At 40.4% G+C, this 27,610-nt stretch overlaps 1 protein-coding gene across 1 annotated transcript in view; it reads right to left on the bottom strand.

The window, feature by feature from the left end:
• Positions 1–27,610, bottom strand: part of LOC136877733 (very long chain fatty acid elongase 7) — a 192,445-nt gene that overhangs the window by 79,038 nt on the left and 85,797 nt on the right. The window contains exons 6-7 of the mRNA XM_067151946.2: positions 13,040–13,145; positions 10,280–10,416 (exon numbers count right to left, since the gene is read on the bottom strand). Of these exons, the coding sequence (XP_067008047.2) occupies positions 10,280–10,416; positions 13,040–13,145 (243 nt within the window). The remainder of the gene's footprint in view (positions 1–10,279; positions 10,417–13,039; positions 13,146–27,610) is intronic.

A 27,610-nucleotide genomic window follows, 5' to 3' on the forward strand; every position in this document is an offset into this window, starting at 1 on the left:
CCAAAGTCAATCATGATTTGATTTATGAAGAGAAATAGTACATTTATTGAAATACAGAAGTGTAGTTGAAAATATTTCATCTGTGTAGTGTTGAAATATGATCTAAGGAACACGACAGACTGGAGCCTGACGGATTAGCTCGACACAAGAACATTTAGCTGCTTCACAGCAGGGGAGCCCATTAGTTGGTTAGAGAAGGGGGTAGTTTGAGACAAAGGAAGCTTGCAACATGAGTAGTGCGCTGGGATATTTTGGGCGGATGGAAATTTCCGCGACGTCATGGAAAAGTACAGTGGTTGCGAGGACATTCGCTAGCCTAGGTTCGGGCAGGTGGAAACTTAAATCACGTGACCACTTGCAGGCCAATCGCTAAAAGTTGATGGAAGACTCAGGGATACCATCTTAAGAGAAGGGTGATGAGACACCAATGTAACTTCGAAAGTAATCAGTAATAAATTATTGTGAGTACACGGAGCAATGTAATGAATTTATTAGATGTCACGCATGGAAAAATAATCAATAATTATTGGCAAATTAAATAAATTGAAGGCTGGATTTCTTGGAAACCAGACAGCTTGAATGTCATTGGCTGGACGAAAACCACGTTGTAAGGGACGCTTTCAAAGGCGCGAAATGTGAGGAGCTAAATCCACCCGTATCTCCTAAATCTATGATCGTCAGGAGTTCGTATTTAATCCAGCAAATAAGCTGGAGGAGTGGATTAATTTGATATAAATTTTAACGTCCAATTCGGAGTGCAAGTGCCGATATTAAAAATCCACCCCCTCCCTCATGGGTATGACGTCAATGAATCCGCGAGGGAAAGCTTCATCCATATATACGGGCGCATGGGATACTCGCCACCACACTTGAAATGAATCTCTGGAGCTGAACCGTCGTTCGCAGCTGACTTCAAATCCGTCGGGCGTACAGTAACTCAACATTTAATGGCGCGAGCATCCGCCAGTACTTATAAAATGTGATCGCGCTCAAGCAACATGAACTGGAAGTAGTTAACTTAGGACAGTGTTTGCCAGTTATAAATATCATAGTGAAGTCAATTAATTGCATTGTAAGAGTGAGTAATATAAATTGCACCGCAATAAATACGTAAATAACATACTGTGTGACGAACAGTACTTTGAGGGAATAATAGCCTGTACTTTGGAATATCGAACCGCTATCATGAACACTTCAAGAGGGCCGTATGAAACAGGCGTATCGCGTCGGACGACATAAATCGCGACGGGCGTAAAATTCGACACACCGTCGTACGTGTCCATGTCCATGTGTGCGGTAATTGGACGAAGCTTAAAACAGTGTAAAATATTAAATTTTTGGGTCTAGGGTATTAATTTGTTTTATAAAAGTAAATTTTTCAGTGTTAACATTGTCAATGGTGAAGTATTGTGATAATTAAGGTATTAGTGTAAAAATGGTAATTTGCCAGGAAATCATTTGTGGAACTACGCCATCAAGAATGGAGGAGTAGTACGGCGGATAGGGGCCGAAAGGAGCCTCTCATCTGCCAAGCTGCAATGGATTACCAATAACTAAGATGAGTACTAAAATGTAGATAATATTTGGGAAATGTTAGCGTGATTGGAAAAATGGGAATAATTTGATTAGACTAGGTTACCTTCTGTAACAAGATGAGTCGCTTAACGACCCCATCCTAAATTTGTAGCACGGACAGTATTAAGTAATAACAATGTAAATAATCGGGTCTTTTTATGTATTCAGTTTGTTGTAGATGTAAATTTTGTAGATATAGGGTAGTACGTTAAGTCATGCATGCATTCATATTTTCTTTGTAGTCAAGAATAATTTTTTTACATTTGATTTTGTTATCATAGTCAAATAGACCCGATATGTGGTTTTCTGTTTGTCAGTTTGACGAGTTATGTAATGACATTGAAGGAAAGTCCAGCCTTGTCATGCCAGCTGTGTTTTGTTGTTGATTAGTGTGTTCATATTTTCAAAGTAAAGTTGTTAAATTTGTGAGAAGCGATATTAATAATAATAATAATAATTCATGAGATATTGGAATTTTAGTGAGCAGTGCGTAATAATAAAATTTAAGTGATAAGGTGTTGAGTTTGTCGGGAATCATTTAATGACGGGATGTCGTTTTTAATTCGGAATTAAAGTGTGTGGTAATTTAACTTGATAAATTAATAATATTGAAATTTAAGATCGGTGCTAATAATCCGTACATGTTAATGAACGTGTGGTTTAAATTACGGTCCAATATTTTTTTTACGAATAAATGTCGTGTCTTAAATTTGCAATTCAGTAGCCGGAACACGTAGGACTAATATTACGAAACCATGATTGTCAAATTTTGGTAAATATAATTTCAAGATGTTACGATTATTTGTGGAGAACGAACTAAGGCGTAGATCAAAATGAGATAGAAAAATGTTAAAGAATCTACAGTCAGATAATAAAAGGTCGTACGATGTCAGAAGTGAATAAATAAGTCACTTGATAATTCTGTGAGAAATAAATGAATCAAGTAATATTGAGATAGGAAGGGATATAAATTCCGTACGAGAGACACTTAGGATATTGAAATGAGTGTAAAATGTACGGGCAGTGTCACAGAGAAATACTGAGTTCCTTAGCGGGTAGAATTCGAACCCGTGACAGCATGTACGAAATAAATAGACTGCACCACTATTCGTCGAGATACTACGGATCTAAGGATAATGAGAGTTCAGATTCCACATAAATGATCGGATATTGTAACCATTGTAATGACGAGTGATGACAATCATGATGGCGTGATGATAATAATAAATATTGCAGATAAAGGATTGGACCGCCTTAATTAATTGAGCGTTGATAAAGATGTTAAACGGGAATCTAAATGAGAATATGCAACCGATAACAATAGTCACAATGTTAGGACGATGTCAAATCGTCGCGGTCAGATTAATAATAATTGTCATAATAATAACAGTAATGATGTCGTTGGTTGAGCAGTGAAATAATTGTAATTGCGACCGATATCCTAATGCATTTTTGGCGGAAGTGACCGGTTCATTAATAATAATAACATCTTGAGTGACGTTAATAATAATAATAATAATAATAATATCTGGAGTCACCTATTCATTAATAATAATAATAACCACAAGAGGGATATACTAATAATAATAACAGTAATAACCATTTGTGTTTGCGTCCCGCTTAATAATGACGATATTAATCAAACGTGACAGTGCCAGGAACCGTTGAGTATAATAATAATAATAATAATAATAATAATAATAATAATAATAATAATAATAATAATAATAATAATTTCAAGGATGATAATTTCGTGGATAAATGAATATTCTGACGATAGTGAATTAATTAATTGGTGACAACATCCCTCTACTCGTATGTTTGAATAATATGAATAATAAATATTATAGTCATTTGTTACCTCGTTATTGTAAGGTTTCCGCACGGGACAGGTGACAGTAATACTTAGTGTGTTTGTTTACTTCGCTTGCGATGCGAGGGGAGGTCATCGGCACGGTATTTCCCACCGCTTCTCGTTATCTCATCTGTGGCAGTAGTCTACTGAGGCTACTTTGTAACATTTCAGATCATGTGTAAATAAAATATAAATGCTAATTCAGTGGTATGGCATCAGCTGGACATCGTAAGATAGGAACTGTCCGTGTAATCCATTTTTCGTAATTCACGAGAAACATTACCCAGTCCGAGTACCGGTTTCGGAAAAATGTATATAGCCGGGGTACGTCATCTTAGTTAAATCGAGAAGCCGACCGTAATATGGGTTATGCTCGGGCTCCCGATAGAAGGAAGCTATATCCTTGAACAACGGTTCGATGCAAATGGAATCGACCCATAAGTTATACTCCAATTGTAATTTCCCCCAGAAGCAACCCAGCAACATATTGATACCACTTGCGGTATAGCAAGTGATTTATTTATGTAACATGTGTGGAAATTTAAATATCATTGCCAAATGTATCAAAGTTTCGTACGTCGGATGGCGTAATAAACTGCTCCTTCTGGCAATTATTTCAAAGGAAACCATTCTCATAATCTTTTTATTGTAGTTAGATGATACCCTTTTTAAAGTTAACTGCAACTTCCTAGTCCTATCATGGAGTCCTTAAATTCAAGTTTACAATCGAGCTTTCCCCATTTTAATTTTAATTGCTCCGTTCATTCCCGTGTTCTATTATGCCTCTATATTTATATATTCGTGGACTTAAAATAATGAACCGACACCCCTGAGATAAATGCTAGTCTGGGACTCGGGAGGTGGACGGGTGCAATATCACCTGAGCTATAACAAGGAGGCTAGCCTCGAACAGTCAGTCGGTCAGGTTTTGGCTGTCGTTAATGTTAATGTGGATGTTGCGTCGAAGTTTCGAGCGAGTAGTCGGACTGAAGACGGCTGTTGTATGCCGTCAGGGTATTGACGGATAAGGGCGGGAGCACTGTATGTGTGTGTGTGTGTACTTCTGTGGACTGAGGACCGTCGTAGAATCAGTGATTGGAGTGGCTATCGTGAGTGCAATTGGAACATTTTTAATGAACGTGGTTGTGAGGAGTACTCTCCTGCTGTTTAACACTGAGCTGTTGCTGTTTGGTAGTTGTGTTTAACTGTCTCTGGAGTTGAACCAAGTAGCAGTCATCGTTTGTTGTGTGGCCAGTAGCCTGTGTTCAAACCTAGCTGTCTACACGCAGCTGCTGTGTGGGATGACTGAATGTAAATTAAGGAAATGTCAATCAGGATTATAACTCTCTTCAGGTAAATACTGTCCAGTCGGAGTCTTGGTGTGAGAGACTTGTAAATAGTCAGCAATTAGCGAGTGCGGTCATTCATGCTCCCCCTCGCCCGTCACGTGACAGCCGTTTGAAGAAAAGAGCGGAAAGAGTCCCTGCCCCACTTTTCTTCTAGCACATCTTAGACTGGCCGGGATCGACTCATTAAGGTGCTGGTAGATAGTCGTATGGGTCTGGAGCTATGCTACATGCAATGCATCACACTCCTGTTGGAGGATGCGTGGCGGGGTTCCGTAAAGTAAAACCCACTATTAATTTGGTGCCATAAGATGCTCAAGTCGGTTTATATCTGGGAAATTTGTCGTGAGATCCGGACTCACCATGCGCCCTTTCGAGTATAACGGGAGCGAACGGGCCGACCGGCGACCTCCAGAGTAGAGACGGCAAAAGTTGAATGTAACTTTGTACAATGTAGTCTAAGGGAAGGTAAATGATATGGCGTAGGGCTTTTAGTGCCGGGAGTGTCCGAGGTCATGTTCGGTTCGTCAGGTGCAGGTCTTTCTATTTGACGCCGTAGGTGACCTGCGCGTCGTGATGAGGATGAAATGATGATGAAAACGACACATACACCCAGCCCCTCTGTCAGCGAAATTAACCAATGATGGTTAAAATTCCCGACCCTGCCGGGAATCGAACCCGGGACGCCTGTGACCAAAGGCTAGCACGCTAACCATTAAGCCATGGAGCCCGACAAGGGAAGGTAACATAAGTGAACCAAAGACCTCAGTGCAGTGCAATACAGGGAATGCAGTAATTAATAATAATAATTCTATTCGGTTCATTACGACCCCTGTAGATCACGAGTGACTTGTTCGGCACGGATTCTTTCTTCCCAATACTTCTTCATTCTCTCACTCCTCCTCTTTCTCTCTGCTTCCGTGATCTGAATCTGAATCCTGGTGTCCATCCATCTGTGACCTTCCGCGAGCTTTCTGTATTTGGTCCTATCCTGTACTGTCATCAGGGGATATTTTTCCTTTGTGCCAATAGTCCCCAAATCTTCTCTGACATCCTTCGTCCACTTATTTCCAGTTAAGCAGGTTGCATTCCATATCTTCTTCGTCAGCCTACTGTCATCCATCCTCATGAGATGTCCAACAAATCCTAACCTTCTCTTTCTTATCACACTCGAAATTGTTTCCATACTCTCATATAGTTTCTGCCTTGATCTGTGTACTCAGATTTTACCTTGCTTTTTGGTGCCCCATATACGTCTCAAGATTCTTCTTTCCTCCTTCTCCAATTGTATGCATGCTCTCCTGCCCAATGTCAGAGTTTCAGTTGCGTATAATGCAACATTCCTGATGGTTATCATGTAGTGTCACAGTCTGGCGTTTCTCAAGAGGTTCTTCTTTCCATATGTAGTCATGGCTGCATAATAATAATAATAATAATAATAATAATAATAATAATAATAATAATAATAATAATAATAATAATAATAATAATAATAATAATAATAATAATAATAATAATATTTTTTATGAATGTGGTAAGGAATAAAACCGTCAGTGAGGGAGCTTATTTTAGAAGCAAGGTAGTGCAGTGTGTGTGTTTAGTAAAGAAAAGTTAAGAATTCTTGTTGTTTATAGGAAAGTTTTGAGTCTGAACTCGACTGGTGTCACGTAGTCAACGCTTCCCAAAGTTAGGATGGAAATAGTATGGCGTCATTTGTAAATCAAATACTTCCAGAATACTATGGTGCGGCCGCCAGAATCACGGGAATCGACATTTGTGAGTAGCGCCTGCGGCGGCCGAACTAATAGGACGCTCGTACTTCAGTCATGTGAGGGGAATTGTGTAACTATTTTGTAAGAAGATGGAATACTCCAGAATAATTGGAAGGACAATAAAAACTGAAAGCCAGCCGTGCCGAGCGACCTTTCCATCTTGTCAGTAAGTGGAGATGACACGGGAGAACCGCTCGCCAGAAGGCCTGCTGGGGAGAGCACGAGCCACTGTGCGTTGAGTGTTCGCTAACGAACTGTAAACGGAAATAGAACCTCAGTCCGCGAGTGCAGTAAGCAACTCTACGGTTATGTAGTTTTAGAGCAGAGCTTCATGCTATGTCGTGAATAGTCCCCTAGGACAATAAAACGGTCGGATAGTGAGCGCTCCAACGCGATAGTTCCGTGTTCGATCCCAAAGTACAGGAATAAAGGAATATGTGGATACCTACAGTGAGGATCAAGAGAGAAGATAGAAGACCGGGAAAAGAAGAGAGAAGCCATCTCTTTTTGTCTTAAATATTAACTAATTAAGAAACTTAAAGAACTTAGAGGAACTCCATAAGGGGCCTATTCCACAAGTAAATTCTCTTTTTTTTGCTAGTGGCTTTACGTCGCACCGACACAGGTAGGTCTTATGGCGACAATGGGATAGGAAAGGGCTAGGAGTTAGAAGAAAACGCCCGTGCTCTTAAGGTAAACCCCAGCATTTGCCTGGTGTGAAAGTGGGAAACCACGGAAAACCATCTTCAGGGCTGCCGACAGTGCGATTCGAAACCCCTATCTCCCGGATGCAAGCTCACAGCTGCGCGCTCCTAACCGCACGCCAACTCTCCCGGTAGTAAATTCTCTAGTAACTAGTATAAATACCAGAGTTTCTGTTCCACAAAAGGGTTCTCTGCAGTTGTACTTCACTACTCCATACTCAAAAATTAGCAGTGAGTTTCTATGGGTGTGTTCCACGAAAGTACTAGTACTTGTAACTTATTAGTGAACTGAGAAATATTCTCTACCAGTGAAAGGACAATAATATATAAATGTACTAGTGCTATTTAACTATACTTATTTCAGATACATTTGGATAAATATGTGGTCTAGCAGTAGTGTTAGTGATGGTGATGAAAATTAAAACTATCCTCTGTATAGGGAAAGAATAAACTTCCAGTTTAACACTGTATTTGAATACAATGAGCATTTCAGGTTAAGAATAATACAAGTGGAAGAACTTTTGATAGATATTGGGCATTGGTTAAAACATTCTACGAACAGAAACAAATATCTCTCTGCTAAACAACAGTTACTAACAACACTACATTGTCTAGGAAATGGCAAAATCTTCGGTCTGTAGGAATACATTCTGTGGTAGCTGCAATAAATGATATAAAATTTCCTCAAATTGTTCGTTGGCCTGAAAATACTGAACAAACATGTTCCAAGAAGGACATTCCTGGAATCATTAATGAGCAAAATATCTCTTACATACGTCGAAATTTTCCCCTTAAAAGCTCCATGAGCTTTTCCCAAGTCAAATATTTCAATCCAACCATTTATTTTGTCTTGTTTTTTCAGACTCTCGCTGAATGCACCGAAAATAATGTCTTTTCTTCTTTTTATTTCCTTCAAAATGAATAACTTCGTTTCTCGTGACACCATTTTAACAATTCATGCAGATGCTATTTCGTAACAATTACGTTTGGCGGCCGAATATCGTTATTAGCGGCATCTGATTCCTAATGACAGACCAGACTATCGTGGAACATAGGCGAATATCGCGGAAGAACAGAATGGGTGATAGTAACGAAGCAATTTCCTATCATCAAAGAAATAAAATGAAAAATAACATTGTAGCATTAAAAAATTCACAGAAATATTAGAGTTCTTTGAATGTTTACCTTAAAATACGATTTTACGATAAATGAGGCAAGCATAACCTAATTCAACGAATGGAATACGAAGATAAACAGCTGATTAATGCTATGACGTAGTATGTTTATTGATATGTCGTCACTTGTAAAACTTGTAACCATTCACTAGTAATATACAAGAGACTTTCAATCTTTTGTGGAACAGAAATTTACAACTCCATACATTACAAGAACCCACACTAGTAACTTGTAATGTACAGGACCACACTTGAGTGTAATCCCAAGGTGTTGTTATTTTCTCTAATACACACATTACGGACTTGTAGGCTGCATGTTCGCAAGACAAATAAGGGGGCACAAAAGCTGTGATCAATTAGTGTATACTATATTGTATGAGGTAAGTTACATTAATAAATGCGTAGAGCAAGAATTGAATGGTGTCATTGAATTAATTAGAACAATGTTATAAATAGCCTAAGCATCCAGCTTGTCCAATCCCTAGGACACGACAAATCAGTGGGATGGGGGGAGGGGAGTACTTGGAAGTCTTGGTGATGCTATTGCAACAGCCGTCGGATATTTTTAACAGTGTGATATATTGCTTTAAGATTGGTACAGTTTTGTACTGGTGTTCCATCTAGAATTAGCATCATCAATTCAGCGTAGACAAAATGAAGTGGCGTATGGGTTTTAGTGCCGGGAGTGTCCGAGGACATTTAAAAAAATGTTTCGTAGTTGATTTTAGCTGCCTGGGGAAGGTGATTACCTCGGGTTGAGCACGGTGCATCAGTTGTCTGGATAAAAAAAAATGTCAGCAAACTTCGTGCAGAAAATGTGGCCGATGAAGGAACGGCTGTTTAGGTCACAGTGACGTGTCTAACAGACCTTTCCTGTCCATCGTTTGTCTCCTTTTCCCTCTTGCATATTTATAGCAACACGATTGACGGCTTACGTATCTCCCCTACAGTGGACGAGCACTCCATCGTCTATAAGGTCGAATCTCTAATCGTATTATATTAAGCTGGCTCGTCTCTTCTTACATACTCCAATCATAGCACTTTTCATTTTAAATAGTATAGTTCTGACCCCGTCTTCATTTGAGACCAAATCATATCATCGTCGGTCGATGACCTATATATAATGCCCCTTTACGCAACTAGCAATCACCATAAAATTATCTAGTGTATTTTTATTTTGACATGAAGATGTCTAAGCGCTGTGGTCCATCCGAAAATATGTGTAACGAAATAATATCATGTAACAAAATGTGTGATGCGATGTGTTGCCTAGTAACAGTACCTTGAGAGTTTCTCAGGCCATGGATCTCTATGTCATGGCCATCCCATCCTTACTTCACATCACAATCTGCACAGTTGCTAGGTAAAATCGCGTTACACATCTTATTGAAAGATATATTTATGATCATTTGATATTCCCGAAGGGAAATTTTGGTGAAGAGCTTTCTATTTATTCGGATTTGCTTCAAACCAGTCATAGAGGGAAGCAGTAAGGGATGGGTGGATTCAAGTGTTGTATAAATATGCAAAATATACGGAAGAAAAACCACTATTTTGATCTACGGAAATGGGCTAGATTTTCCGCACGCAAGTATACATAAATCAACAACGCGGTTCAACCTGGAAAATAAGCGTAGTAATTTATAATGTGTACTAACATTTGTTAGATGTTAAATAAAGCTGAATGATTAATTTTCCTTTTGTGAATGATATTCTTAATCCTAGAGGGACGGGGATCAAATGTGTTGTGACAGATTAACCTTTTAACCTCCTATGTGTGCATGTTGATACTTCATGACGTCTGTCTGCTCTCTGAAATGTCTACTTACTTATTGAGAATAACTTTACTCACAATCTGTAACTGAGTCAGATGTTTCTTCCACCAAATGGATTTCTTGTACTTCGGGTCCAGCGAGGAAAGGAAATAGTAACTGTACATCAGGACGTGAATGAAGGAATTCAGGAGAACAAGAAATGTCGGATTTCCACCTGAAAATACAACAACATAATAAAAAGACTAATCATAATCATAATAATAATGATAACAGAAACAAATATACATATTATTATGGTATAGTATAAGTTACTGGTCGATACACTTTTCTCTTAAATAATGGAACTTACAGGTACAATGTTGTGAGCCATGTGACCTCGTCACGGTGGGGAGGCTTGCGCGTCCCAATGAATCAGATAGCCGAACCGTAGGTGGAAACATCTCGGAGGGCTATTTTTATTTTATTTATTTATTTATTTATTTATTTATTTATTTATTTATTTATTTATTTATTTATTTATTTGGCTATCTATCGAGAGACCAGATTAATGAACGGTTCATAGAAAGGGGGGGTAGCAACCTTTCGAAAACTGCAAGGGCGACAGTCTGGATGATAGACTACTTTAATATGGTCTTGTAATAGTTTTTAACATGGATTAGCTTTCTTGATACTGATACACGGCTGAAAGCAACTAGAAACTACAACCATAAGTAACTCCCGAGGAAATGCAGCTCTCTCGGTGTGAATGAATGACGTACTGGTGAAGGCTTCCTTCTGGGTAAAATATTCAGGATGTAAAATAGTTTACTATTCAGATCTCTGGGAGCAGTCATCAGGAAGATGAATACTGATATTCTGTGAATCGGAGAGTTGAATGTTAGACGTTTGAATCGTTGTGGTAGATTAGAGAATTTGAAGAGCGAAATGGATCGACTAAACTTAGATGTAGTTGGTATTATATGTAGATTTAGTTGGCAGGAAGAGCAGGATATGTGACCAGGTGCCTGCAGAACTACCAACACAATATCAAACAGGGGAAAGCAGGAGTTGGTTTAATAATGAATAAGAGAATAGGGCAGTAGGAAATCTAATACCACCAGCATAGTGAACGGGTTATTAATGTCACGATAAACACCAAGCCAACACCTACCACAATAGTGAAGGTCTACATGCATTCTAGTTCAACGGAATATGAAAAAATCGAAAGAATATGTGAAGAGATAGAATATTTAATAGAGTATGTAAAGCGAGGTCCGCCTCTGTGGTGTAGTGGTTAGCGTGATTAGCTGCCACCCCCGGAGGCCCGGGTTCGATTCCCGGCTCTGCCACGAAATTTGAAAAGTGGTACGAGGGTTGGAACGGGGTCCACTCAGCCTCGTGAGGTCAACTGAGTAGAGGTGGGTTCGACTCCCACCTCAGCCATCCTGGAAGTGATTTTCCGTGGTTTCCCACTTCTCCTCCAGGCGAATGCCGGGATGGTACTTAACTTAAGGCCACGGCCGCTTCCTTCGCTCTTCCTTGCCTATCCCTTCCAATCTTCCCATCCCTCCACAAGGCCCTTGTTCAGCATAGCAGGTGAGGCCGCCTGGGCGAGGTACTGGTCATACTCCCCAGTTGTATCCCCCGACCAAGAGTCTGAAGCTCCAGGACACTGCCCTTGAGGCGGTAGAGGTGGGATCCCTCCCTATGTCCGAGGGATAAACCGAACCTGGAGGGTAAACAGATGATGATGATGATGATGATGTAAAGCGAGAAAAGTATCTAATTATGAATGCAGTGGTAGGCTAAGTAACAGAAGGTAATGTAATAGGAGTATTTGGGTTGGGCAAAGGAATGAAAGAGGAAGTCGGCTTGTTGAATTCTGCACCGATCATAATTTAGCCCTTGACAATACTTGGTCCAAACACCATAAACGAGGGCTGTGTACATGGACGAGACGAGGTATCAAATAGACTACATTATGATTAGGCAATAATTCAGAAACCAGGTGTTGGATTGCAAGACCTTACCAGGAGCAAACGTGGACCCTGACCACCACAACTCGGTGGTTATGAAATGTCATCTGAAGTTGACGAAACTGAAGAAGAAAGTAAAATGAAATGGCCTATGGCTTTTAGTGGCGGGAGATACCAGGACGGGTTCGGCTCGCCAGGTGCAGGTCTTTTGATTTGACTCCCGTAGGCGACCTGCGCGTCCTGATGAGGATAAAATGATGATGACAACATTTACAGCCAGTCCCCGTGCCAGGGAAATTAACCAATGATGTTTAAAATTCCAAACCCTGCCGGGAATCGAACCCGGTACCCCTGTGACCAAAGGCCAGCACGCTAACCATTTAGCCATGGAGCCGGACGAAGAAGGAAATAATGTTAGGTGATGGGTTCTACATAATTTGAAAGAAAATGTTGTAAGGGGTTGTTTCAAGGAACATTTTGCTTCAGGACAAAATGAAACGACTGAAGGAAACACATTAAATAAAGACTTGGCAGTCGTGAAGATTGAGAGCTGCAGGCCTGCTGAAGAAAGGTAATATCAGATAAGAATCAATGGATAACTCGGGAGATACTACACCTGATTGACGAATGGCGAATGTACAAGAAAAGAAAACAGGAGGAGGGCAGAAAAGAAACAGGAAAATGAAGAATGTAGATAGAAAGTGCATTTTATTATTATTATTATTAGGCCCTATTATTATTATTATTATTATTATTATTATTATTATTATTATTATTATTATTATTATTATTATTATTATTATTATTAGTAAATAGTTTATGACATTTCATATTGGGAGACGTCCATTAATTTGTTTGTTATCCTTAATTATAAGACATTACCTGGTGCATATTTCAGTCCTATCCACATAGCAAATACCATCATAGCATGATGATACACGTGTAAGAACGAAGCCTGCGTGAACTTCTTCCGGAGTATGAAGAAAATCTGCAACAAATAAAATGTTATATTGATTATGAATGGTTTGTATAATACTGCAGTAAACTAGCAAACTTCTCATAGCAAAAATTTGAGATAAACAATCAAACAAGCTGTACATCAGTGTTTTTGTTATCATACAGTATTGCTTGGAATCCGAGCCACAGGGACATGATCTTCGATTTGAGAAATACTTGTGAAATTTGTAGGGAATGGAAGTGCGGCTTAGAAGACGGGAGAGCGAGTACAGATTCTTTGGTTTCCCCCCTCATAGTATCCTCTTACGACATAAAGGAGACTCTATCCACAATGGAGACAAAGAGTTCTGATAAATTGAAAAAAAAAGTGTATTCACAAAAGAATGGTAAGGCTCATTAATTGTGAGAAAATGGAAGACGTTCTAGACGTCATAAATATAATACTCACGTTATTATTATTATTATTATTATTATTATTATTATTATTATTATTATTATTATTAGCCAACTCTGTGGTATAGAAGTTCCGTGACTGTCTCTTATTTCAAGGCCCTGGGTTCGTTTCCCGTCCACTTCAAGGAATTTAGTTCTGGACAGAGAAGTAGAAGGGGGTTCTCTAGACACCAGATTTTCCCAAGCTCGTAGTTACATGAAAGTGCACAGTGGGAAGATGAAGCGACTGACCTAGAATATATTGTCAAACACTGGTTTCCATGGTTACAGTGCTGTTGGGAATTCATGACGATAATTCCAGATAGACCCCCAAGCTCAAAAGCATATCCATGTTGATAATACTGTGTGCGGGAATACGAACAGTACTGAAATTACAAACTATGGTGAACATCAAGGTACGTTATTATATCATACAAGGTGACGAGGGCAACACACATCTAACTGCATGCATGTGTTCAAAAAGTACATCTTCACGTCTCAAGCATTATTCATAACGGTCCTGTAGATCGCCGAACATACTAACGAACACAGGTTGCCTCAAGGGCACAAAGAATGACTCTAACTTCTCTCTCGTAATTATGGGACCAACCCCAGATGGATCATCTGACCGGGAAACGGATTCTTCCAGCATGTCCCATATGTATGCAGGCGAGCCCATCGCTTTGGTGGCTGTACCTTCATATTCCTGCATCCCTTGTTGTTGCAGTGGGAGATTTCTGGCGACATTCAGTACTGTTTGACGTTCAGAGCATGTCTTTACGTTCAACTGTGGCGTACATAAGAAGAGGAGGCGAGATACCGGGGTGTTTTCATCACTCCACATCGAACATTTGAATTTCTCTTCCTTTAAATTTGAAACACACAACAGAAATAAATTTAATTAATTTAATATATACATAGATTTCTTACACTGAAAGTAATATTCGCTACGATAAATAGTAATAGCCTAAATTTCCGATTCATTGAGTTTATCCCAACACTCCCCCCTTCAAACTCAAACACACCACACTACTAACCTTCACACAAACATGCAATAGCGATTACATCTCTCTATATAGGGTTGGTGTCAGGAAGGGCACCTGTCCAAAAACAGCGCCAAATCCACATGTACGACACAGTTCGTACCCGCTACCACACAGGTGTGGGAAAAGTGGTAAAAGGAGAAGAGTAACAATAATAAGAAAACAATGGAATCTCGACGAACCAAAATAGAAACAGCCTTCCAGCTTACGAAAGATACCTATAATAAAAAATCCCTCTCGTGGAATTCCAAGATCAGACATTATAATACAGTAGTCAAGCCTGAAGCCCTTTATGCTGCAGAAACTCTATCTATAACTACACATGGACCAATGGAAAAGTTGGAGATAAAGGAAAGGAAAATACTACGGAAAATTCTAGGCCCCAAATTCCATGATAACGAACTTTCACATATCAGCAATGAAACACTGTATAGGAAATCAGAAAGGATTTCCGACACAATAAGGAAAAGAAGAATTGACTTCTAAGGCCACATCCTAAGAATGGATCCGAGAAGGATAACTAAAAGAATCTTCGACTATTTCCGTAATAAGAAAACCAAGCCGAACTGGCTTAAGGAAACTGAGAAGGACCTACGAGAATTCCAAATTACAGAGTAGATGCTTGTAGATGGATCTGCAAAGAAAATAACCAAAGATAAAATAAAGAGGTTTGAGGACAGGGTGAAGCCCAAACGACTATACAGAATTTCTGAAGAAGAGAGGAAGGCAAGATCTGAAAGGATGAAAAAGTACTGGGAGGACAGGAAAACACGACTCACTAACCATTGATAGATCTATCGTACCCCAAAGAGAGTGAAACGGACAAGAAAGAAAGAAAGAAAGAAAGAAAGAAAGAAAGAAAATAATAATAATAATAATACTAATAATAATAATAATAATAATAAAAGTGATAAACGGTTCGAACCTCATTGTCGGCAGCCCTGAAGATGATTTTCCGTGGTTTCCCATTTTCACACCAGGCAAATGCTGGGGCTGTACCTTAATTAAGGCCACGGCCGCTTCCTTCCCATTCCTAGGCCTTTCCTGTCCCATAGTCGCCATAAGACCTATCTGTGTCGGTGCGACGTTAAGCAAATAGCAAATAAACAAAAAGGAAAAGAATAATGATAAATAACTTAAGCATTCCAAACGCAATGCTCAAAAATAAAGATTATTTATGTAAGTATAAACATTGGCGCGTGTCATTCTTGCCGAAACTGGCTGCTAAGTAATTGCAAGTAACAGGACGCACCAACCCTTGTTACCGTCAGTCACGAGTACAACACATTTAGGAACACGGCCGACAGGATTAGTCTGCCCTCTACGTTCAAACTAATTCCTCTCCTTAAAATGCATCACGTTCGGTTTCGGAAAATATTAAACGTTATTGTTAGTGAAATAAAATTTAGTAATTTTCAGTAAATTGAGTCACTTTCAGATAAGACTCTGTAATCTTCAATAATCTAATATTAATCAAATCAAACATGTAGTCAAGTGTACTTGAGTTAGATGGGTGATGTTTATATCTATACTTCTATACTAATATATAAAGAGGTAAAGTTTGTATGTATTGGTTCATCTCAGGAACTACTGGACTGATTGTAAAAAATATTTCACTAATAGAAAGATACATTATCCCTGAGTGCTATAGGCTATACTTTATTTTAAAAACGATTCGAGGGGGGTGGGCGACGTGGGGAGATACAAAAATAATAGGCTAATATAGGCAAAATATCGAACTTGTCGTACAAGGGCGAGACAAAGCTCAATTTTAAGCCCCTTGATGCAAAGAAAAAACTCGGTACGGGCCCGAAAACCACGTTTTAAGGCCCTAAAACCAACCGTTACGGAGATACTGGCACCACACTACCCCTGCTCTAGGAATCGGATAAAGAAATGAACTGTCGTAACCATGGCAACGTCAGCTCCAGGGTTCTACAGCAGCGAAATTACAGTATCTCCAATATATCCTAAAAAACTAACATATTACAAATATGAAAATTGGTATTTGGAATCTCCTTTAAAAAAAACACACATTTTTGTTTTCAGAAAATCCACTCTAAGGGGGAGGGGGGGTGGAAAGTAGTGAGGGAGAAGTTGAATTCGTATGTGAGGATACACATATCTCAGAAACTGAAGATGTTATAGACGTCAAAACTGATGCTTGGAATCTCCTTTAAAAATAAATGAACACACTTTTGTTTGGAAAATCCACTTAAGGGGATGAAAAGAATAAAAAAGCGGGTGAATTTTTAAAATGAGCGTCTTCTTCTTCCACCATTTTTCTTACACCTGTGGGGGGTTGCGGGTTCGAGCTGTGTCGCACATGTGGATTTGACCCTGTTTTACGGCTGTATGCCCTTCCCGACGGCAACCCTATGTGTAGGGATTTATTGCATTTTCCTATTGTGGTCGGTAATGTGGCGTGTTGAGTGAATATGAAGAGGAGAGTGTTGGGATAAACACAAACAACCTGTCCCTGAGCCAGAAGAATTAATCACACGCGATTATAAACCCCGACCCTGCCCGAAATTGAAGTCGGAACCCTGTCAACCTAAGACCTCAACGCTGACCACTCAGCCAAGGAGTGGTGCAGTTTTCAAAATGAGTATATCTACAGTATATCTCATAAACGTAACATGTTACAGTCGTGAAAATTGGTATTTGTTGTCTCCTTTAAAAATAAACACGTACGGTACTTGTTGTTTTCGGAAAATCGACTTAAGCTGGTGATCGAAAATAAGTGAAGAAGGAGTTGAATTCTCTTTATGAGGATACTTATACCTCAAAAATAAAATGTTACAGACGTGAAAATTGGTATTTGGGATCTCCTTTACAAATAAAGAAAACTCTTTTTCGACATAAAAGAGAACTGTTTCTTACACGGAGTTTCGTGTCGCATGTTCCAGATTTACCTCAGCCAGTAGCCTGGTCATCTTAGCCCCAAAAGGCAATGCCACAAACGTGGTTTACAAAGAGATTCTGCGGTAAATGAAATGCAATTTTTCGGTGAGGTTTTGTACTTTAGTGATTTACAGATAATATCTTAGTGCAGTACAGAGGAACAAGTAATTTTTATCAAATTACGAAATCCTCACGAGCGAAGCCGTGGGTAACAGCTAGTATATATATATTTTCGTTAATGGAATCTGAGTTCGATTCTTGATTGGGGATACATGGTTATAGATTGATAGAGTTTGTGTAAATAGGTGCATATCCAATAGTGATATGAATACATTATGTGTTGGGATTACGATGTCGATGGACTTTAATAGGGATTATTTTCAGGATCTCGGTTCGAGACCAGATGGCAGGAAGTCTTCAGTTCGGTTCCCGACCTGAGCATGTATAATTTGTGTCAATATTGCATTCTTTAATAGATAAGTGCATATAGGGTCATTATGGAGCTGGTCAATAGATCATTGATGTTATGATGGACAGGATCTCGGTTCGAGACCCGACGGTAGGAACATCTTCTAGTGTAAATTCCTCTGCGTTCGAATTCATCAGTATGATTTAATTTGAGCGTTATTCGACGCAGAACAGTGATTTTTGTTCATTTAAATTTCAGTTGTGTCAAAATTTGGTGTTATTTGAGTCCCCGAGAAAACATACATTTGACCACGAATCGTTTTATCATAATGTTGGTGTCTTCAAGCGTGCGCTGGGAGATATGAGTTGCTATCATTACAAGTACGTGACTAGATAGGGAGTAAGGATGTTCGATGACAGTATTTAACTCCGTGTCGGCCTGTGTTTGTATACGGGGGTATTGAGAGATGTGATAGACCAGGGGGATCGGTTGCGAAGTTAGCTGAGGCGATGCGGGTTCGATGTGTGCTATGATACGTTGCACCGAGTGAAAGGACCCCGTTATAGCAACGCGAGGTTTTCTGTATGGTGAAGGATGATTATCTCCGCGTATTAGATATGCGATTTTGGTTCACGAACGTAAGGTCTCCCTATGTGATCTATTTTCTTTTTCGTCGTGAGGTTTTCGGCGAGGGTTCGAACCCCGCGAGTGCCTCCTTCTGATTTACCGGCTTAGTAATTAATATCACTCGCATCCCATTCTCTTCATGTGAATTAATATCGGAGCCTGTTAGCAAGTTTCCGCTGGGAGATTCAATGTCTGGACGAGTGATACGATGATGTCATGCTGTCAAAATTAATTATAACTTTGAGGATGTTTCCGACATAATTTCATAGAAGCATCGTTGGAGTTATAGTTTTCGGCCATTTTATCTCATGATATTTTAAAGTCTGGGTGAGTGTTTAGGCCATCAATTTATTGAACAATTTCTGAGGTAAAAAGCTGAAATGTGGTGACGAAATCCTGTGTTCTTGTTTATCTTGTATAATGGTAAGGAGATTGCACATAACTGACTATATGTTCCAGGTTTATCTTCTTTTGTTTGAGTGCCATTTGTATTATTTGTTTCTAGATCTGATATTTTGAGTAAATGGAAGTGGTTCGAAATCCCCAGTACTTTTGCGTATATTATTCGATTTTGTGCTCCACGGATATGTATTTTAAGTTTAGTGGATAACCCCTTGGATTATGATAGGAATATATTAGCGTTAGTGATTCCCCTAAATGAATAGACTAGTTAGCTTAGGGTCCCACTGTATTGCGTCACGGGATAGGCTCAAAAGTAGGCTCATATAAAATGCTATACAGATATTCTTTTGGACCAAAATGGCGACAGCACGAAGGTAAACTCCTAGATCTGAAATATGTTACTGTGTGGAACACGAAAAGAAAAAAAATCTTTGATGCCTGTGAAAAATTGCCACATGAAACATGAAAGGGATTTTACCACCTGGAAAAGTACAAATTGTTGAAAATATGGGAAACCATAACCTTAATGTATTGGGTCATTACAGGTGCACTGGCAGGGAATGAGTTTCAACACTGCCAAATGTAACATGGTGTACTTCATTGCATCCAAAGAGCAAAACGCAAGTTGCTTTGCTGTTATTGTTACTAATCACCAAATAACTAACAGATTTATTTGATGGATGTACAAGTAATAAGAGTCACTTACAACAAACATTGGTTTCGGTACTGTTACCATAGGATGTATCAAATATAACTTTGGAGTAAAAGCATATTAGGCATGGACGGCTGTCCATTCTACTCGAGTACTCCTCGATCTATCTCGAGCTCTGATATCATCTCCTTGAGCTAATCGAGTTAGCTCAAGCACGCCACTAGTAGGGCAGTTTATGATGAAGTTCAATGCCAGGTTTCACGAGGAAGTAAAAAACAAGAACCTATATTCCAGCTATTCATAAGTACCGAGCTCGATAGCTGCAGTCGCTTAAGTGCGGCCAGTATCCAGTATTCGGGAGATAGTAGGCTCGAACCCTACTGTCGGCAGCCCTGAAAATGGTTTTCCGTGCTTTCCCATTTTCACACCAGGAAAATGCTGCGGCTGTACCTTAATTTAGGCCATGGCCCCTTCCTTCCCACTCCTATCCCTTACCTGTCCCATCGTCGCCATAAGACCTATCTGTGTCGGTGCGACGTACAGCAACTAGCAAGGAAAAAAAGAAGAAATAGCTATTCATAAGTAAAGACACCATGTATTCACATTCGAATCACTAATACTCGTACGGCTAACGTTAAGCGAACAACAGCCACAAAACGTGACCTTTGAGGAATAGTCAGTTGACTGACCGGTGTCCTCATACATAAAGGAACAACATCAGGTGTAACCTGTCACCATTTGCGGTTTATATATGGGTGCGAGAAGGGTTCTAGGACATTTCGTACCACGGACCTTTCGCACCACCGGACATTTTGTACCACTTGACCGGCTGATTACCTGCGAAGTGTCAATTAATGGCTTCAAACTATTTAAGAGAGGACATTGCGTACCACTTGAAAGAGTGGAAAATATTGCAAAGTAAAAACGATATCCTACTGCATGTATTCATTTGTATATCCATTGTCCACTACTGGCGCAGAAGCCTCCCCACGATGTGGCTACTACTGATGTTAACTTTCTATCTGACGAAACTGATCTGACTGGCACGGGTGTTAATTCTTATCTTGTATTCGTCAATCGCGGGGACCTAGCTACTTGCAGTAGTTTCCTGTTTCCGAGTGACTTTCAAGCACATATCGGCCAGTTCAACTGAATCTTTTATTTTACTTACTTTACAGGCCTACTGAAGTAATACAGTAGTTTATAAATATTCACAATAATAGTAATATTATCCATGCTTGTGCTCGTTAGGCACATTGCACCCGAAAACGGCGTGTTTTTCTATTGTATTGTTTTTTCAGGATTTATACTTAAAAGAAATCGGCTTACTTATGATAATATTTAGGTAAACATAAATGATAAGTATGGTTTAAAGGGAATTTTTTAAAATAATATAGCAGATTTCTTCAGCAACAAAATGCAGTCATCTCCGTACAGGTCGTGAAGGCCCTTGGAGGGCCGTATCCGTATCCGTATCCCCGGCACTTGATGGGGTAGAGTGGTTAGTTCTACGCCCGGCCGCCTTTGCCCCAGGAATTAACCCAGTACTAATTTTTGGTGTAGGCTGAGTGAACCTCAAGCCATGTGCACCTCCGGAAGTGAAAATCTCGTTTCTTAAATTGTACAACTTCCTGACGGGGATTCGAACCCACGTCCTTCCGGCCGATTTCTTCAGCAAATGTAAATTATTTTTGTTTCTGATTTCTACAGTTGGTCTGACAGGTTCATTATGCTCGCTGGCGTGGAAATTGAATTCCAATTTGACATCAAGTGGTACGGATTGTCCTAGTGTAAATATTTGAGCTAGGTGGTACAGAATGTCCGTGGTACGAAATGTCTGGACACCGCGAGAAGAACTCCACCAATACTGACAGTTGATGTCTAAAGGAAATTAAAGGAGAGCTTTCTATCAACGACTGCTGAGGTGGCGATAATAGAAATCATATTTATGCTCAACAATACATATGTTTAACTATACTGTGTCTTATTGCAAGTCCGTTGTAGATCATTTTCTGTCATAATGATAACTCCGTGTGCTGTTGCAAGCTTGGTGCAGCCATTCGAAGGCAGATCCTCCGACGAGGGTGGGGATAATGGATGACAGTGTTGTGTGAGAGTTGCAGAGATGTTGGGGATTGCACAAACATCCGGTCCTTGAGACCAGAGAATTAACAGCTTAATATTAAATTTATTTGAACCAGCCGGGCAGTTTTTGAACAATGCTTTCGCTTCTTCTTCTTCTTGTTTTCTTCATGGGGCCTCTGAATATTAGTTCCTAATTAGCGTCGACCTCTAAGATCTTTTGCTACCATGTTTTTCCTTCATTCCCACCTAGATATACCTGCTTCCTTCACAAAGCTGCTGGTTGTTCTAATTGGGTCTTCATGGATTTTTACTCTCTCTTCACCTGGTAGTCCTAGAGTGGAGAGTTCCTCTACTTCATTACATTTCCTACATATGTTGTCTCTTATTAATCCAATTCTATGTAGGTGTTTTTTTCAGATGGCCGTGTCCTGTCAACAGTCCTACTACCCGTCTTATATTTTCTCTACTGAGTTTCAACAGTTTTTTAATATGCTTCTTGTTTGGTCCTTTCATCTGTTCCTTTGCAAGCCTGCACCCTGGAGTATTTTTCCACGATTTTCTTCTTTTGACGCCATTTTCCTATGTAGTGTTGGGCTTGTCCATAGGAAATCTCGCATACAGGTTCTGGGCCTACAAAATGTGTTTCTGCCGCTTTCCTGGCCAGTTTATCTGCCTTTCCGTTTCCTTCTATACCTGCATGCCCTGGTACCCATATTACTTTAACAATGTTGTACTTTGAGAGCTTCAGGAGAAGTGAGTAACAATACCAGACAATTCTGGATATTATCCGGACTGCTTCTAGTGCCTTAATGGCCGATTGGCTGACCGTAAAAATGAAAATGTTCCTATAGTTCATTTTCAGATTTTCTTCAAGACATGTTGTGAGAGCTATCATTTCAGCTTGAAAGACTCTAGTGTGTCTGCCCAAGCTTATCTGGATTGATCTCTCAGGTCTTCCCCGTTGATCCCTCCTCCTGCGCCATCCACGGTCTTTGAGCCATCAGTCCGCCACACTATATCTTCTTTTTCGGTATCCCATTTGTTGATATCCCAGTCTTCTTTTTTTATGATCTAGGTCTCAAACGGTTTTTCGAAGTTGTACTTTGGTATCATATGATCAGAAGGTGTGTGTAGAACTTCCTCTGTTATTACTCTGTTAATTTTACAGTGTCCTAGATTGGGTCTTTGTGCATTCCAGCACTCTGATTGTGCCAATCTCTATGAACTCATTCCAGCCTGTCCTTTTATGAAACTGCGTAGTGATGGGAGGACTAGTAAAGTATTCAAAGCTTCTGTCGGCGTAGTTCTCATAGCCCCAGTTATGGCTATGCATGCCATTCTCTGTAGGCTGTCCAATCTACTGCCGACTTTTCCTTGACTTACTTTCTGCCACCAGATGATTGCAGCATAGGCCATTAACGGTCTAATGATAATTGTGTATATCCACATGACCACTGATTGTCTAAGGCCCCATGTCTTCCCAACGGCTCTTTTACATCCATACAGCAAGTTCTTGGCCCGGGTTTTGTTCCTTTCTATAGTATATGTGGATTCCAGATTAGATTTTATCTAACACTACACCTAGGTGCAGTGCCTGTTCTTCCATATATATATCTTGCCCAAAGAGCTTCAGTGATCTCTTTCCCTCTAATTTTCTTCTTCTTGTAAACGCGACTAGAGTTATCTTGTTCGGGTTGACTGATAGTTGTTCTTCCCGACACCAGTTTTCCACAAGGTTGAGTGATGTTTGCATGAGGTCCTGGATAACACTCATCACCTTACCTCGTACCGCAATCACTAGGTCATCTGCGTATCCTTGTGTATAGAAGCCCTGTTCGTTGAGCGTGGCTATGATTTTGTTCAGCACGAGGTTCCACAGCAGAGGCGAAGGAACTCCTCCCTGAGCACAACCTCGGGTGGCCCTAACCGTCAGCGTTTCTTCAAACAGGGTTGCTTTTATCTTACTTCCATCTAACATGGATTTAACCCATTTGACGACGGTTTTTCTCACCTTGCTCTTTTCCAATGCTTTGATCATAGAGTCATAGCTTGTATTGCTGAAGGCTCCTTCTATATCTAGAAATGCCGCCAATGCTATTTCTTTATATTCTAGACTTTCCTTAAGTTTATAAACCAACTGGTGGAGTGCTACTTAAGTGGATCTGTCAGGTCTATATGCAAACTGATTTTCATGTAACGTTGAGTTCATTTGCACCGTTCTTCTGATATATTTATCCAGAATTTTCTCCATTGGTTTCAGCATGAAGGAGGTTAAACACAATGGTCTGTATGCATTGGCTTGGGCATAATTTGCCCTTCCAGGCTTAGGCATGAATACTACTTTAGCTGCAGACCACGATTTCGACACGTACCCTAAAGCTAGACTAGCTCTGAAGAGGTCCGTCAGGGCATTGACGAGTATCTCCCATCCTTCGTGTAGGAGTATCGGAAGTATCTCACCTGGCCCCGGAGCCTTTATAGGGTGAAAAGCGTCGATAGCCCATTTTACAAGGTTGTGTTTTATTTATCTTTTGGCACAGTTCCAGTCTGTTCTTCCAGCTCGGGTCTCTGTTACAACCGTTTCTTCTTCTGTCATCTCCTCAGCCTCAGGAAGGTGACACGCCATTAGCATCTCCAGCGTGTCCTTCCCCGCCTGAGTAAACGACCCATCTGGTTTCTCCAGTGTCCCAACCTTATTTATATGGGTTGCTTTCAGAACCTTCTGGAGCCATCCTGTTTCAGTGTGTGATTCCACTTTCTCACAGAACAGTCTCCAAAATTTTCTTTTTGCTTTCCGTATCTCTAGGTTATACTCAGTGAGTTTCCTATGATGTACGTCCCACATTCCATTTCTATATGATATTCTACACAACATTATAACCGCTTTTTTCATTTTGGCCAGTTTGTTGTTCCACCACCTTTTTTGAGAGGACAGTTTTCATGGAATGAGTCTGTAATGGCCTCTTCTAATATTTCCAATGCCTCATCCAATTCCTTCTGTCCTCTCACGTTAGTTGGAATTTTTGTACAGCGTTCTTTAGAACTTCTCTGTATCTATCCCAGTTAGTTCTTTCGGGTCTCTGTACATCTCACTCCCACATAGTCTCGCATCTATTGCAAAATGAATGTGCTGGTGGTCTGCCAATGATGGTTCCTCCAGCACCTTCCAGTCTTTAATAAAGTTTGCAATATGCGTAGTGCTTAGTGTAATGTGTATTACCTCCCTACGATTTTTATTTATAAATGTAGGCTTGTTTCTTAGGTTTAGTATCGTCAACTCAGTTCCAATAATAAACTCTAGTAAGGACTCACCTCTTGCATTGAAGCTCGTGCTGCCCCATGCCGTGTGGTGTGAATTTGCATCTGCTCAAAGGACTAGGTGTTCGCCTTTCCTCTTTGCGTTGGAAATTAGTTTCTCAACATTTTCTGATGGGGGCAGATTATTTGAGTCATATGGGAGGTATGCAGAGCCTATGGTTAATTCTCTGTGACCTTCCCAATTTCCAAGTTTTATCTTGGCCGCCACTAAGTCCTTTGAACAATGTCCCTACATCAGAAGGCATTTTATTTTTCTGCTCACAAGTAAACATCTTCTAGGCATATTCAATGTAGTATCGTGCATTAGCTTACCTCCAGATCCCGCCAGTCCTGCTACTCTGTCCTTAACTACCCATGGCTCTTGTATAAGAGCCACATCGATTGCCTCGGACTTGAACTTCGTGATGGCATTGTCAACAGTTGATTTTTTATATATTAGGTTGGCCCGTAGAACTTTCAGTACCATCCTTGACAACGCTAGGTTTTGTTTTTTTCCTTAATTACCTGAAATGTTACCTTCTCAAGTCCAAGCTTGGCCTTAAGGCCTCTATTCTTGAGCTCTTGAAAATCTCTTTCATTAAGGGCAAAAACAATTGTCCTTCCTGTGTAATCAGTAGTTGTTGCATTCAGAACTCTCCACTCTTTCGTCGGAAGTTTGGTGTCACGCTGATGTATTCTGAAAGGCACATCATCAACCTTCATCTTGCCAAATGGAGGAGAAAACTTGGTGATGACCTTTTTAGTATTCAGCACCTTTTTTGGCTTTTGCCACCTCCAAATTCTCCCCTTTCCAAGGGTTGCAATTCGCCAATGTCTGTTCCAGCCAGTTTTTAGTTTCTGGATTTGCACAGATCAATAACATTGCTTCACTTTCCAGCCTTGGAGACTCGAGGAATCCTGGAATGCATCCGTCCGGCAGTGGTTTCATTTGCGGTGTCAGAGCAGATGAAATTTCCTTCAAGTCTTTCTCCTTCAGTTTCCCGTCTGGAAAGATTTCAGGTATTATTGCTACCTTGAATGAAGTTAGTCTTTCCGAAAAGGACATGACCGTCTCTTCTTTCTGTTTCTTGGCGGGCGGTTTTGTAGCCGAACTTGATGGCGTACTATCCACCGACCTTGGATTTTTGGGCGCTTTGTCGGAGGGATAGCCTCTCGCCGATCCCTGTTCCTTGGCTTATTCTCCGTCCAAGTTCCAGCCGCTAATTTGGCTTCCTTCCTCCCTCTCTTCCTTTCCTTGTAATATGCACTGTTGCGAGGTGGGCTGTCGATATGAAATCTGTTGATTTTCGATGCAGAAATCATCAGTTCTGTTTCTACGGACGTTCTTGGTTTGCTTGTGGTAGCATTCTGCTCTAGAGGAGCTTTTGTTACCATTCCTTGTTTCGAGTCGGCGACAGCCTGTCCAATTGGGACTTCTGTCTCCAGTTTTTCATTTTGGGCTTGCTCCCAGATCTGCTCTACTGGAGCTTCAATGGCTTCCCTTGATTTCGAAGTTTTTGAAATTGGTTCTTTATAAGCATCCATATTTCAATCACTCATAGGGTTTTTGCCCCTTCTAGGGAGCTGAGCATCGTTCTCACCATCAGTGGTGAGGCATACACTCAGACATTGTCCTCCCGCAACTCAGGCTCTCCGTAGCAGATACCAGGCCCCTCAGTCGTCCAACCAGCGGTCCGCCGCTGGCCCGCACCTAGCCAGGTTTGTTCCCTCTTCAGTAGGCCTACTCAAGTGGTCTCCACTTGGCATTATGATGACTGAGTTCACAGCCATGACTTTCCTCCTAGGTTGGGATCGTCCCTTTCCGAACCCGCGGCTCGTCCAGGCTACGTAGAGCAAAGTGATGTGTTGGTTCCAGGACCCCGCAGTGAGCCTTCACCTCAATCACCAGCCCCACTTCACCTGAACCACCATATCACCCATGTGGAGGCACCATGGATGCCTCTTTAACATGTGTGGGCGGGGCCTCCACTTCCAAGCCTTGACTTGGGCTAGTAACACTATGCTTTCCCTATTTCTACTGCCGCTATTAACGTAAGAGTTGTGAATTTTCTAGAGAAAAGTGGGATTCCTTGATATGCTAGATCTTTGTAGTCCATTGCCATTCAGCCAATGAGATAGACTAAACACTAAAAAAATCTGTAAAAATCGAAGTTGATGTGAATTGACAGAGCAAATCTGTTAATTTGAACTTGTTTTAGAAATATGATTCTGCTATACGTCGCACCGACACAGATAGGCCTTATGGCTACGATGGGATAGGTTTTAAAATAGGAAACCACGGAAAACCACTTTCATGGCTGCCGACAGTGGGTTCGAACCCACGATCTCGAGGATGCGAGTTCACAGCTGCGCGCCCCTAACCACAAGGCCAACTCTCTGGGTTTTCAGAAATAAAGAGTGTCATGGACATATTTGCTCAGTTATATCTAGAGCAGGAAAAAGCAATGTTGAAGTGAGGTGAAGAATTTCCGTAGACAAAATTATAGTAAAGCAATTTTGTAGTGATATGGCAAATGTGGACCTGTCCATTTATTCTATTTTTCAGGGAAGCTAATTTAAAATTTGTAAGTGCTATATAAATAAAGATATCGTTCGATTGCTCATTATATTGAATATATATTAGA

The sequence above is a fragment of the Anabrus simplex genome, chromosome 1 (genome assembly GCF_040414725.1).
Source record: "Anabrus simplex isolate iqAnaSimp1 chromosome 1, ASM4041472v1, whole genome shotgun sequence".
In the NCBI taxonomy this organism is placed as follows: Eukaryota; Metazoa; Arthropoda; class Insecta; order Orthoptera; family Tettigoniidae; genus Anabrus; species Anabrus simplex.